General features: G+C 39.7%; 1 protein-coding gene and 1 pseudogene across 1 annotated transcript; both read right to left on the reverse strand.

Moving 5' to 3' along the window:
- Window positions 1–1,337: 1,337 nt before the first annotated feature.
- Window positions 1,338–2,972, reverse strand: LOC125316000 (annotated as a pseudogene).
- Window positions 2,973–4,650: 1,678 nt separating this feature from the next.
- LOC115734992 (eukaryotic peptide chain release factor GTP-binding subunit ERF3A-like) lies at window positions 4,651–12,934 on the reverse strand. The gene is given in 20 exon segments (XM_048282877.1): window positions 4,651–4,779; window positions 5,057–5,162; window positions 5,486–5,557; window positions 5,654–5,726; window positions 5,970–6,134; window positions 6,252–6,316; window positions 6,485–6,620; window positions 6,707–6,812; window positions 8,835–8,985; window positions 9,101–9,165; window positions 9,339–9,493; window positions 9,580–9,642; window positions 9,924–9,995; window positions 10,132–10,177; window positions 10,319–10,430; window positions 10,871–10,954; window positions 11,910–11,951; window positions 11,954–11,983; window positions 12,136–12,177; window positions 12,778–12,934. Coding segments are annotated over 18 exon segments (1,467 nt in total). The 5' UTR covers window positions 12,782–12,934; the 3' UTR covers window positions 4,651–4,779; window positions 5,057–5,162; window positions 5,486–5,501.
- Window positions 12,935–14,235: the final 1,301 nt, after the last annotated feature.

The raw sequence follows: 14,235 nt of genomic DNA on the forward strand, positions 1-14,235 counted from the left end.
GTAGTTAGTTGGAGGGCGTCCTTACAGGACCACGTTGCCTTGTCATCAACTAAGGTAAAGTACATAACATTGACCTTTATAGCGAAAGACGCGGTATTGCTAAAGGGTTTGGTCTTGGACTCGGGTTAGAACAAAAAAGTGTTGATATACCTTGTGACAATCAAGGTGCAATATATCCGACATATAATCCGGTTTATCACGAGCGAAAAAGCATATCGGTAACAAATACTATTTCATATCTTAACGAAAATTGTGAAGAAGATAGCGACAGCAGAGAGCGCAGCGGACATAATGACTAAGCAAGTTCATTTGGTGAAGCTCGGGCGCATTTGTAAAGAGTGAGCGCCCGTGAGAGGCGTTGGTAGAGCAGTATGGATGATGAGTATTATGACTTGGCTTCAAACGTCGAGTTAAGGTGGAGAATTGTTAAACTATGTCTCAAATTTGAGAATAGAACTCGACTAACTAAAAGATTTGTTTGTATTCTGTTGGAGAAGATAAGCATTAACTCCTTAACCGGTTTGACCGATGAAGATATGTTTCCTTCATTAGGCGCGTAGTGGATGACTAATGCAAAATGGATATTGGGCGCTACAGGGACAAAAAGGGGGGGAAATATATTTTATGATATTACACTATTCATTTGGCCAAGGAGTTAAAAAGGAAAGAAACATAAAATCTTAGGATTTGCCTCCTTCTTTTTTTCCAAGCCTGCACAGTCGTACAGAAAAGAAAGAACAGAAAAAAAGAGGCTTCGTGGCTTTTCTCTTTTGGCAGGCGCGCAGCTCAACAAACAAAACAGCCTGAAGAGAGACTCCGTACAAGAAGGTACAAAAGAAAAATTACAATCGTCGGGTTGCTCTTTAATTCGACAAGAACAGGCATGTGGCTGAACATTCTAGCATGCTATAAGAAGGTATCCTTACAATCAATGAGTCCAAGCACACAAACATGCCTCAATTCCATATCTCTCCACCAAGCTACTCTCATTTGCTTGACTGTTTTCTCCTAGCAAACTGAATTTTGTGAACCCAAAAGACTGCTCTGTCTTTCTCTACTGTTAAAAATTGGCATGGAAGCTGCTACATCAAGATATAACAAGGAAATGAAGCAACAATGATTAAATGCTTAATGTGCACTCAGTTGAAATTTTCCTTACGATGTTCCCTAGACGTTGATGGTGAAAAGACTGGTTGCATCTGCAGATAGGTTCTTTAAAAAATATGCTATGTTTTTCTTGGCTAATGAGGAAATAAACTTCAGACGAGTAAAATTCCAGACCCATGAAATACCCACTAACTGCTTGGTCAAATGAACATGTGAGCCAAAGCCCGGAAGGGTGGCCCGGACATGGAATTGTTTGCACTTGGTTGTGTTAGTGTTGACCGCAACCTCTTTTGTGGTCTTATTACTTCAGACTAACTGCAGTGTGGATTCAATCAAGGAGTCATAATTCGATAAGAAGAAGATGAGATATTGATTACTCATTCATAACCAGGAGTTAATACTCAGTGAAGCTGCTGCAAAGTAAAGCCTTAAGTTCCATTTTGAAGAAAGTACAAACGAGTGTTCAGAAATCGGATTATCATCACTGACATATACCTGCTGCGCTTATTGGACTTCAAAGGAGCTCCCGGTGAAGAATGAAGCTCGATTTTTTGCATCTTGCTAGACCAGCTTTCCCTTAGTTGGCAGCGCTCCGTTTGAGAAGAACAAACGTAGCACTACTATTTTTCGCAGACTCAAAGATAGACGACTGTTCGTGCTTCCGGGCTGCCGAATCGAAGAGCTCATCTAACATCTCGTCCCCAAATTACATTTGCTCCTTCAAGAGTCCCTCCAGACCCACTCTCCACTGATGAGGTCTCTTTTTCGCCGTCGATGGATGGCCTTCTGCTGATTCTTCAACTAGCTTCGCCATTTTTGTGATGCTGAAACGCCCGTTCCTTTCTATGGCTTCTTTCACTTCTCAGTTGGATGCATAATACATCAGCAGGTTAAACTCGTCCATTCTCTCTTCACTTATAGTTCCCTGCACCAGAAAATTGAAGGATACTGTGAAGGTTCATTTGTTTTGCCAAAGTACGACCCTTCATTCCTAATATTCTAATGGACTCTACTAAGAACAATTGTTTTACCTTATTGACCATGTCCACGAGGCAAGATTCCAACAAATCTATAGACCTGTCGAGATAAAATTGAGAATGAGGAGCTCTGTCCTGATGGGTGGCGACGATACGCACCATTAGTCCTCCTAGAACAACTTCTTGCCCTCTAGCATAGAGAAAAACCTCCATGTCCTAAGCGAATTAAGCTACATATGCTTCGATGACTTCTTTCTTCGCATTGTGGTAAAATATTCTACCTTTGTTCCAGGCTGGAGAGCTCTTGTCCTGAGCTTCTTTTGAAACTTCTGAAAGCCAATGAAGAGCGAAGGAAGAGTAAACAAAGTGAACACAGCTTTTGGGGAACAAGCGGTCGTGGAATGAACCCAGCACGCCGGCTGCATGATATCACCGGGCTGGTGGGAGTGATCTGAAGAGGGTGTTGAAGTCGTTCCCCACATAATCGTTGAAGAACACTTGGAATTCCAGGATTTGAGACTTGAGTCCTAGGGATTGGCACTCCTGCTCCACTGCTTGAAGAACGTTGCTCACAGCATAGAATGTGTTAGGCCCGGCTGAGCAACCGAGATTGGCGACGAGAAAAGCCTCGGAGGAAGAGAATGCTTCAGTATTGAGATGTTTGGCTACGGCCTCCTGGATGAGTTTGCGGGCAAGGTCTATGATCATTCTCTGCAACAAGACGTTGTATTGTAGCCAGTGTATGTCATCTGTGGAGCGTTTGGCTTAAGTAGAATTCTCAATGAAAGAACATACTCCAGTGATGCTGCACCACGCCACGCATTTAGGAAAAGCACGAGAGGATAGAAATACAGAACAGCAACTTTCGTCATAGACATTCAAAAACATCCTGGTTTGAGGATCTCTCGAAATTCTTGGGTTGGTTTCGCAAATTGGATTAGACACTGTGACATCCTGGATTAACTTCACTGAGGTATTATACGAGCCAAGTTTTGTCTTTTGGCATACAAGTGAACAGCTTCCCAAGAGGTTACCCATTCTAGAAGTACTCCCACCAAAGCACGCTTAACTTAACCATTCTCAAACTAAACTTTGCCATTATATCAAAAGGCGTCTTCATGAGTTAATTACAGTTTTCACATATATATTCCAGAATTGCTCTCCCCATGTTTGGTGTATAATTCGGCTCATTCCTGCTCCATTCACCATCCTAGAAGCCTATCAGGAGCAACTTCTTATCCAAGCTCTCTAGACCACTCTTCGCCCTCATCTAACCGGATCATTACAGACACGGAAAAGAACTATCTTTCATTGGATATCCTTTAGAGAGTCCATCCATCGTTGTGGTCGTATCTCTCTCTCTCTCTCTCTCTCTCTCTCTCTCTCTCTCTCTCTCTCACACACACACACACACACACGCTTTCTGAGCACGCACTTGAGTGGCATGGAATGGCTGGTCTAGAGAGCTTATAAGGTGATGAAATCAGTGAAGTGTCGACGGTACAGCTGCTAAGCTGTTGACAATTAGGCAAAAGTGCACTATTTCGAACGTACGAGCAGTTGTTCCAATGTTAGGCGCTGTATAATCTACTGGAAAGGGCAGTTAAATATGTTAGGCTCGCGCAGCATCAGTCGTACCAAACCTAAACCGCGTAGCCATCCGATAAGATTACGCGCAGATGTCCCCAATCCGTCAATTTGGTCTGCAGTTCGCCAAGCTCAAGCCCTTGATTAACAAGTTGTGTCCAGCATGTTGCTTGCAAATTTTCGTTAATAGCTTCCACGGTCAACTCAACAAGCGAAAGGGAAGATTCCCCGATTTCCTGAACGTCATTTGATCATATGTTCAGGAAACAAAAAAACTAAGAAAAGGATGTCAAAGACCACATGCTTCATGCGTTCTTTTTTTCAAGGCAACTGTGCAGGCCCTCCCCAAAACCTGTCGCTCACTCAGACCTCAGCTTCAATAGAAGCTCAAGTTTATGGACTACAATATGTGGGGGAAAATATCAAAAGAGTCTTAAACCTATTGCATTGATACCAATTTAATCCTAAATCTTTCAATTCGATCAATTTAGTCATATACCTTTTTGCATTGGTATCATCCGACTAACTTTAATCGAAAATTGCTGACGAGGACATCGACGGTACCCGACATCCACGTAAGAGGACCAGCACTAACGGGGATAGTCTTAATAATGATTTTTGTAAAACACTAAATTTTAATTAATTTTTCCTTTATATATGTCTACCTCAGCATCGACCGTCCTACGTGACATCACTGGTGTTCAAGTCAGTTATTTCCAAATGGACTGAATTGGTACCAATGTAAAAATATTTAGAACTAAATTAATCCAATTAAAAAGTTTCGAATTAAATTGGTACTAATATAATATATTTAGGACTTTTTTTTGTACTTTTCCCACGATATTAGAGATGAATTCTAGCAATGTAATGTGGTTAGTCAATATATAGCCACAAAACGTCCTAGACGATGTTTGAAAAAGCTTTCGTGATCGCTCTCACTTACGCCGCATTTCTTTTACCTCGAAATATGGTAAGCATATGATCAAAAGTCATACTGGATATCGTGATAAATGTAAATCTCTTGCCTTATGTAATCTCAAGCAGCAGGAGCATCTTTCTGCCATTTTATTAATTTACGATGCATTCCTTTGCGAATCTTTAACCAAAACTGAAAAATAAAGACTTAAGATCTCCATAAGCTTCTACAACCATGAAAAGAGTCATCGCTCTCACAAAGTAGTAGATTTTAAGCAAAACTTCCGCAGTTATGATAAGTCATTGTTAGCCAAATGAAAAGAAAACCCATATTTGGTGAACTCGGACAGAACAATTTAATGTTGTTGAAGAGATGGTATGGTATGAGTCAGCTATATGGCTTAAACACACTGTAACAACTCAGATGCATCGGTACTCTAATCTATGTGCATCACTCTGGCAATAGATACCTCTCCATTTCTCAACAGCCCAACAAGATGCACTTGCCGGCGATGCAACATCGATCTTCACTCTCACCGTAGCCACTCAGATTGTTTACACAGGTCCCTTAGTTGCCTGACGAAAAAAAGCATGAGAGAAATTCTTAATCTCAATATACGATTCTCTACGAAGCATAGTGTCAACTAATTCTCATGTGTCTTCAATATTTCCCAGCAAAGGTGAAGGTTCTGATCTTGGCACTAAAAGGTTCACGCGTCAACATTAAATTCTTAGTGACCTCCAACTAAAAAAGTAACTTTGATGACAGAATGAAGGCTTATACCTTCATTTAACCTTTCTAATTTAACAGCACAATTAATCAACGGAAAAGTAACACAAGTTGACTAAGCAAAATGGTCCATCATGAAAGAGAAAGCAATGGCAGGGACATTTCTTACCTATTCCCAAAAATGTTCAAGCTCTAGCTATCACAGGTAAATCGGTGACCTTCCCGACAGCCACTGTCTTGCCTGCAGAAAAAAGGTTCACGCTGTGAGTCTACACACTTTTCTTCCACACGGCATCTAGAAAATAAGGAAAGATAATAATAAACATCCATTCTTCACCTTCAGTACGAAGAGTGAACCTCCCAAGCTGTGCGAAATCAGAGAACTTCTCAATACATATCAAGTTGTTCACCTGGTGAAACATTTCCACATGAAGGCCACGTCAATAAACATAAAAGAGCTGGCAAGACTACATCCATTAGACAAAAAGCTTAAATGCGACCGACAAAGTACTACTGTGCTTGGGGTGGTTATTACCAACCATAAGTGCTAGTAGGAGGTGGACTGCCAGCAATTCAAAAGGCACCATTTGACATCAAACAATTCCAAAGGACAAATCCTCTTTCAGAAACTACTTAGGTCTGTGGAAACGTACATGAATGCGACAAACGACCACGGCCCCATTCTTCACAAATAGAACTTTCTTTTTTAATGGCTTTTTGGCCTTTGGATCGATTTGCTGTAGCAGCTCAACAATCTCGCATTCCTCAACAACCGCATGTATGTGTAGAACAGCCTTATAACCAGCTGTAAAGATCGCCTGAGGTATTTGTGTAGTTGAGCTATCATTCACATGGCTAACTTATCAAAAAACTAAAGATGCTCAAAGCACAGCCAATACGAATATGGAAGAAGACTAATAATTTGTTCCACGTACATTGTCTAGCAGCTCAAGAATCTGCAGCTGGGCAACAAACTCAGTGACTGCAGCAATTGGTTTCTCTGGTCAATGAAAAAAACATCGTATGTCATTGGAGGTACCAGATCATGAAAACAACTCCTATAAGCACCCCACCTTAGAAGAAGAACTACAAGAAGAAAATGGACAAACAACAGTATAAATTCTTCTTTGAAAGATATAGAGGGACAATGAAAAAAAGAAATACATACCAACACTTGACAAGACAAATCCAGACAATATGTCCTTGTCTTCAATCCCAAACAGTGCAACCCGGACATTTTCACCAGGTCCAGCACAACTAACCCTATCATCATCTTGGTGCACAGCAAGCACTTTCGCATAGGCCTGCAAGGCAATGATAGAACTCTCAAATGAACCAGCAACAAACAAGAAAGTGCGAAACTACAGCTAAACTCATGCAGATCATTTACCTTATTTGGCATGAGAACTAAAGAATCACCTTCACGTATGCTGCCTGATTCCACTTTTCCCATGACAAGAGTTCCCATTTCCTTGAATTTGTCAATGATAGGCATCCTACAAGTTGGAAGTTCATCATCAAATGCCTGAACTACTTAACAAATACAAGAAGAATATGAACAAGAAGTAGTTTAGAACACAACCACATTTAGTCCTAATAACACCCATAATTGGTAGCACCGCAATTTCACGATGCTACAACCAAGACTAAATGCTTTGTCCAAGCAAGATAGGCAATTGAAAGTCTTCCACCATATATGAAACAGCGATATCCATTATAATGTAAAGGCAAAGTTAAAAATCCTTTGATTCATTAAAAGAGAATAACTTATTGTGCAGAAGCAAGCATAAAAAAAAAAAATTCACGCACATACGCATGACAGCGTGTGCATATGCATACTTGATTGTGTCAGTGAGTGAATTTGCAAACCTGAGCCCACGTGGCTCTGTGTTTTGTACACAGAGCGCATACCCTTGTGCGAGAGAGATAGGTAGAGTTTTTTAATCTAAAGCTTTAAGAATCAAACTGCATATTAGAACTTGTATCACGAATCTCAACATCAGAATTAATTGTCTTCCATTGTAGTTACTCTAATTACAACCATCAGGCTGCTTTTTCACTTGAATGTTCTTTAAAAAAGGATGACGAGAAAAGGCATGTGGTTTAACATGCTAACATGTTATAAGAAGGTACCCTTATAATCAATGAGGTCCAAGCACATAAAATTGTAATGGCAATGCCAGGAAAAGCATTATCATGTGCTCTTTGTATGAAAGAATAGTAACAAAAGTAATAAAATCACATGCGTTAAGTAGTCAAGCAACTAGTGAGTTACTCAAGCTTGACCAGTTGACTACCACTCAGTTCGACACGCTTTGGCTTGATTGTGTTCATGTGCTCTTCGTATTGAAGAATATTAACAAAAGCAATAAACCATGTGTTAACTAGTTGAGCTACTAGTGAATTACTCAAGCCTGACCAATTTGACTGCCACTCGGTTCGATGCGTTTTGGCTTGACTTAAAAGACAGTTCTTTTTTCTAAAGCTAAAAATTGTCATGGAAACTGCTACATCAAGATAATTAATTGCTTTTATGACAAAATGACTTCATTGCACTAAACATGCAAGTTAGAGAACTCGACCGCCCAAATTAAAACTTTGAGGACCGGATTGCACAGATAATGCAAGTTAAAGGAATAAATGTGGGATTACCCTTTAAATTTATGTGCTTCTATAACACGTCGCATTATAAAAAACAAGTATTAGTAGCATAACTATTCTTTTAATTCAGTGTTACCTCAGCGGAGATGGTGGTTGCAAGGGATGACAGAGGTAACATTTTAGGAGCATGGTAACTAGTAATGTCTACTCCTCGCCACTTGAAACAGAGACTGAGGCAGCTTACTGGGCTGGTTGCCTAGCATGAGATTGAGGACATAACAACGTAATCTTTTGAAGGCAACTGCCAAGTGTTATAAAGTCAGTTGTGGACCTAAAAGGCCACATGGACAGGAGGTCATCGACGTGCATACTGGACCTGAGAAAATTTCTTTACTCGCATGAGGGATGGAAGTTCCTCTGGAGCCCCAGGAGTGCGAACAAAGTTGCACGTTCAAGGTCTAAGTGGGCCTAATTTAATCACCTAGGTTTCAATATCTGTACTTTAAATTTTGCCCGAATGTAACAAAGGATTTGTTAGAATATGACACTTAAATCTGTAAGAGTTGGATCTTTACAAGAATTAGAAATTCGAATAACTTGCTCTGTTGGCTTGCCAAAAAAACAAAAAGGAACTTCATTTTGACATCTGGCCCTACTGATGTTTGAGGCCATCATTTGAATTATCAAGCCTACTCAAGGCAAGGTCGAGCATGTATTTAACTTAATCGCACTTGTTGAAAGCTCAAAAATCAAGTTCAATTAAGCATGTGTCAAGCATAAAAGTCTTGACACTTGGAGACCCAACATTGAGTGGTAAACTACATGGACTTGACTCAACTTAATTGCGCCCCTATGATTGACTGAGCTACAATAATCAAGAAGATAAGAAAGTGATCAAGGAGATCATTTGATGTTACCTGAAAGGACCCTTAGGATCACGTGGAGGAACCTCAACAGCATCGAGAGCTTCAAAGAGGCACGGCCCATTCCACCACGAACATAAGCTTTTGTCAACTCCAGTTTTTATGTTTGAACCAACCAGACCAGATATCGGTAGAAATAGAACATCTGCAATGACCAAAAAAAAGGTAAGACAACTTGGCGACAGATACAGCACAAGCCTGGGAATACTACTGCCCACATTCCCCTACAAACTTTTCAGAGCAGTATAAAGAAACAGTACCTTTCTTCACGTTATAGCCTGAAGACTTTAGAAAAGGTGTCATCTTCGATTCAATTTCATCATACCTGAAACATAGACACCAGCAAGAGCAAATGACAACGATATTAGAAATATATGTATGTGTGCCCATGCAGCAGGTGTTTTTTTTTCTTGGTTGGGGGTTTGGGGGGAGGGGGGGGGGGGGGAGGGGGGAGGGGCCGAGGCGGGGTGGAGGGAGGGAGGAGGGAGGGAGAGAGACCTTTCTTTAGACCAATTTACAGTGGGATCATCCATTTTATTTACAACAACAAGCAGCTTAGATACACCCAAGGTTTTAGCTAGCTGGACGTGTTCACGGGTTTGTCCACCTTTCTCGTATCCGGTCTCAAATTCCCCCTTTCTAGCAGATATTACCTGGGAGAGTGGGTTTGGAACAAGGAGCTATAGTGTGAGAACTTCAAAGAAACAAGAAAAAGAAACGTACTGTACCCATTCCTTACCAGTACGCCTATATCTGCCTGGGATGCCCCACTTATCATATTAGGGACATAACTTCTGTGACCCTGGAGAATCCACCCAACAACAGAGAGAGAGAGAGAGAGAGGAGAGTGTCATTAATACTCAAGAAAATTGATCAGAAACTATCATCTTAACAAGAAAAACAGAAAAATCAAATAGCATAGAATTCACACAAAGGTAATAACGGCATAAGAGACACAATTTCATGCTATAAGATTAGAACTACACAGCAGTGCAGGATGGACCTCCTGTGGTGCTCTGAGGATGCATAATTAACCAAGCCCGAGTAGTTTAAGGAACCAAAGGGTAAAAATAAATAGCTTACCGGTGCATCTAAAATGGTGAAACGAGTTGTTTCAGTCTCAAAATGTGCTCTCCCAACCTCAACTGTTTTACCCTGCATCAAGGTGAAATGATTTTAATCTGTTTAATTAAGATCCAATCTTCTGATATCTGGGGCACCACGCATACATGCTTCAGGGCAAAGGAATTAAACAGAATTACAAAAAGCAATTACAAGAACTGCCTAGCACCTTAGCCCTCTCTTCTTCGTTAGTGTCCATAATGTAAGCCATGTACCTATCATAAAGATGATCAAAATAATAATGAGTAATGCAATTTACAGTTACCTCTGTGATTGATGATACGTATTAAAACCTGCATATGATGACAGTGTAACCAATAAATCACCAGGGCAAAGAACCAAAGGAAATGCCTCACCAGCTTTCTCTACTCTTGTCCTTGGCTTCTTTCTCGTACTTTTGGATTGTACGATCATCAACCTGTCCACTAAGAAGGAGAATCTGGCCACCTGTCGTTGATTTTCCAGCATCTGTAACCCAGAATCAATATCTAATGGGATCAAGCAGGGATAAACATATGGGTTGCAACCTGCAAGTTGCAAGCACTGAATACCACAAAGCATCTAAGAAACATCATGTGAAAATCTTTAACCCTTTCAACTGTTTGTCTAATATGAGTCTTTTTGAGCCAACTATAATAAGCGAAAATCAAAGCATTGTGATTCTCTTCCAAAGGACAAAAGAGATGATACATTGGGAGAACCAAAATATAGTCCTTCAATTGCTTGCAGAAAAATAGCAACCTTAACTCTTCATGCATCCAAGATTAATCTAAAGACTCAAAATCACAAGCAAATAAGGGAATCAGTAACAGCACTTTTCAAGTGCCGGGATCCAACAATTGACAGAGGCATAAAACTGACTTAACAATCTATGCTGATGAACCAACTGGAAAAGCAGATCAACTTACCAACATGACCAATAAAAACAACATTCAAATGACGCTTCTCTTGTGCATCAACATGTTCAGCAGCAGATGCTTCACCATCATTCCCTACAAATCCAAAATTTCAAATATGATTTAAGAGAAGTTAAGCAAGTACCAACCATTAATGACTTTAGGTTCAAAAAGGAAACAACAAAGCACCTCTTAGGTCAGCCTGGATCTGTTGGGAGGTTTTTAAGATCTTATCTTGGGCACCTGCAAAAACCCACAGGTAAATTCGTTTAACAAAGCTCACTAGTAGCCAAACTTTAGTTATGTCGAAATTCTTAATAAACAGCTCATAAGCAAATGTATAAGAGATCTTCAACCAGTAAAATTAAGGGAAGCTCCCTAAGAAACAAGAACAACACATTGTTTCGCTCAGATTCTTATATTCATGAGCAAAGAAAAGAAAGGATCAGAGTACAACTGGAGGAGGGTATTGTGACTAACGCAAGGCTGTATGACAGATTGACTCAAGTGAGAACCTTTCAGGCTGTGCTACAAAATAGATTAATATGCTTCACTCTTCCAGTTTCATCAAGGCGGGTGAGCTAGGAATTGATCAAGCTATATGTATGCCCACAGTAATTGACAGCACAAGTTTTTTGCAACAGAGTATCTGACTCAAGCCCAAGCAAAAGAGATGTAACCTATGGAAATGATGAGCCCTAAAAAGTCTCAAGTGGAGCTTCTTCAAATACACCTGAGCTATGTAAATGGTCTACACTTGAAAAAACTCAGTGCAAAGTGTCAGTCAGTTAGCCAGTCTTCAAAGTTGCTCGCCATCACTTCACTTCCTAACTTAACTTCTCAATCCATTTATCACTTATTAATAAAGAAAAAGGGATTGATCACAAGCACTCAGATTCCAACAGGAGCAGCCAGAGAAAAGGGAACTTATCAAAGAAAAAGGAGAAAGCTAAATCCTGCACGGCTCTCTTGCCAAAACTCATATTTACATATACAATAACCATTGAATTTCATTGCCATCGTATTAAGACCAAATTAATCAATCACCAACCTTCCTCTGTTTCATCAACCATCTCCATTTCTTCATGTTTTGATCATCAGGATCAACAACCCCATTATTCTCTTCTGCCAAGATCGAACACATCCAAAGAGAAAAACCAAAAAAGTTCAACCAAGACATCTAGAGTACAAAGCTATCTGAAATTCATATTCCGGAAGAAAAAAGAAGGGGAAAAACACACTTAAGAATCCATGATTACAAGCCTTCTTATTGCTACCTGCTGGGTGAAGTTGCAACCCACGAATGTCTTCCTTGATATCTAGCATTTAGCAAAACATGTCAAACAAGTCATTTCCAGTCACAGACATGAAAACCTCGAACAACTTCTCAATAACGCACTTAGACACATTTCCACCACCGACAACTTTCTTTGTTCAAATTTAATCTTGCATGTTTCTCCGTATACGTTCATCGTATCTCCTTTCTTCATGGGCTTCATTAACAAGCGACTCAGTCGAAGTGATGTCTAATTACTTGAGAAAAAACTCAACAGTTCGCTTAAAAAAAAAAAAAAACCAAAAGAACGATGAAACTCGAAAAGCCTCATCGGTTCGTTTTCTCGCAAGAAAGGGTAGAACTTGAATATTTCTAGTCCAGCAGGAACGACCGGGAATTGAGCTCCGATCACCATATTAAAAACAAGAAGTAAAGTTCGGTCGTTCATCCGAAAGTTCCAACTCGAGGAATCAACGACTCAATCAGGAAAAATCCAGATATTAGAGTTTTTTCAACTCCCGGACTCGTTACCGGACGTGCTTTCGAATCAGAACAAACGTGCCCATCAAACCAAGCATCTTCAACAAAAATAAGCAGGTGGGAAGTAAGAATATTGGCGGGAAATATGAAGAACAGGACTTACCCATGATTGAATACGAGTGAGCGACCGGGGTGGAGGGATTCTTCTGGAGAATCTAGTGAAGCAGGAGGGAGAAGATGAAGATGTGACGCTCTCTCTGTTGCGGGGTTCGTTTCCGGTGAAGGACTGAGAAGAGAAGTAGCGCAGTCGGACACGATGCTGTGCCGTTTGTGTTCACCAGAGCAGTCAGTTTGGTTATCTTCTCTCCTCTCTTTGGGCCAAAAAGAAAAAAGAGAAAATTATAAACTTGATTGACTTAACTCTACTGTTAATAAAGCAAATAAATCAATTAATTAAATAAAACATTTTTTTTACACAAAAGCATAATTTATGTAAAATAATCCCTCCACTTTTCGAATCTCAAAATTATGCCCAATATACTTGTCAAGTATTACATCGATCTCTCGCTTTTCGATTTTACGTAAATTACAATTCATAATTGTTGAATAGTTCGAACCTTTATACGTAAAATTTGAAGCTTTTTATCGATTCACGACGTTTTAGCTGTTCCTAATGTACGTAACGAGCATGCTCTTTTTGGTCGTAAGAAAGAAAAAATTGTGCGTATATTGTTATTAACTTCATCTTTAGCGAATAAGGTCGTTATAACCCGGAGTTCAATTGATCGAGTAGTTTGATGATGTGTAATTTCAACGTAATTGAGTGGCTTTTTTTCTTCTTTAATAGCTACTAAAAGGTTAAAAATTGCGTGTGAAAGGGGGTGAAAAAAGGTTTAAAGGTGTGCTAGAAAAAATGAGGTTCTTTAAAGGACGATATGTTTCCTTTAATCGTGCTTGCGACTGATTGAATTAATTACAAGGAAAACGAGACTCCTCTTTAAGACAAATTATGGAGGACTTGATGTCGAAATGGAAATGCGAGCATGCAAAAGATTTATTCTAGTGACATCGCAAATTACGATACGTCCACGAACAATCATATGTAATCTCTAGAATGTGCCTGGACTGTTAAGGCTGCGGTATATATTTCATGTTGCTTTATACACGGCTGCCCCAAAAGAAACATACAAGCATAAAAAAAGTGAAAAGAAAATTACTATCAAACCAATTTACAACGCATGAATATCTCTAAATGGGCTAGTAAGACCTAGAAAGAACCAATACTCTTTCGGGACCTTCGTGTGATGTTGTGTTGTATCCGACATTTTCTAACACTTACCGACACGTGATTGGTACTCCAAACATGCCAGCGACACTTGAATCCAGTATCCCGACACGTCATTTCGATACGCAAGACATGATGTCAATTTTAAGCATTTTCAATAAATTAAGAGTCAAAATGAAAATTTATTAAAATTATATATACTTAAGTCATATACCCTCCAACAAAAAAAAAAAGCCATATATTCAGCCACCTCAAAATTAATGTACCCAGCCAACAAAAAAAATATATAATCGTGAATCCTTAAGAGAAGAAGAAGAAAAAGAAGAAGAAATTCAC

Source organism: Rhodamnia argentea, chromosome 7, assembly GCF_020921035.1.
Source record: "Rhodamnia argentea isolate NSW1041297 chromosome 7, ASM2092103v1, whole genome shotgun sequence".
NCBI lineage: Eukaryota > Viridiplantae > Streptophyta > Magnoliopsida > Myrtales > Myrtaceae > Rhodamnia > Rhodamnia argentea.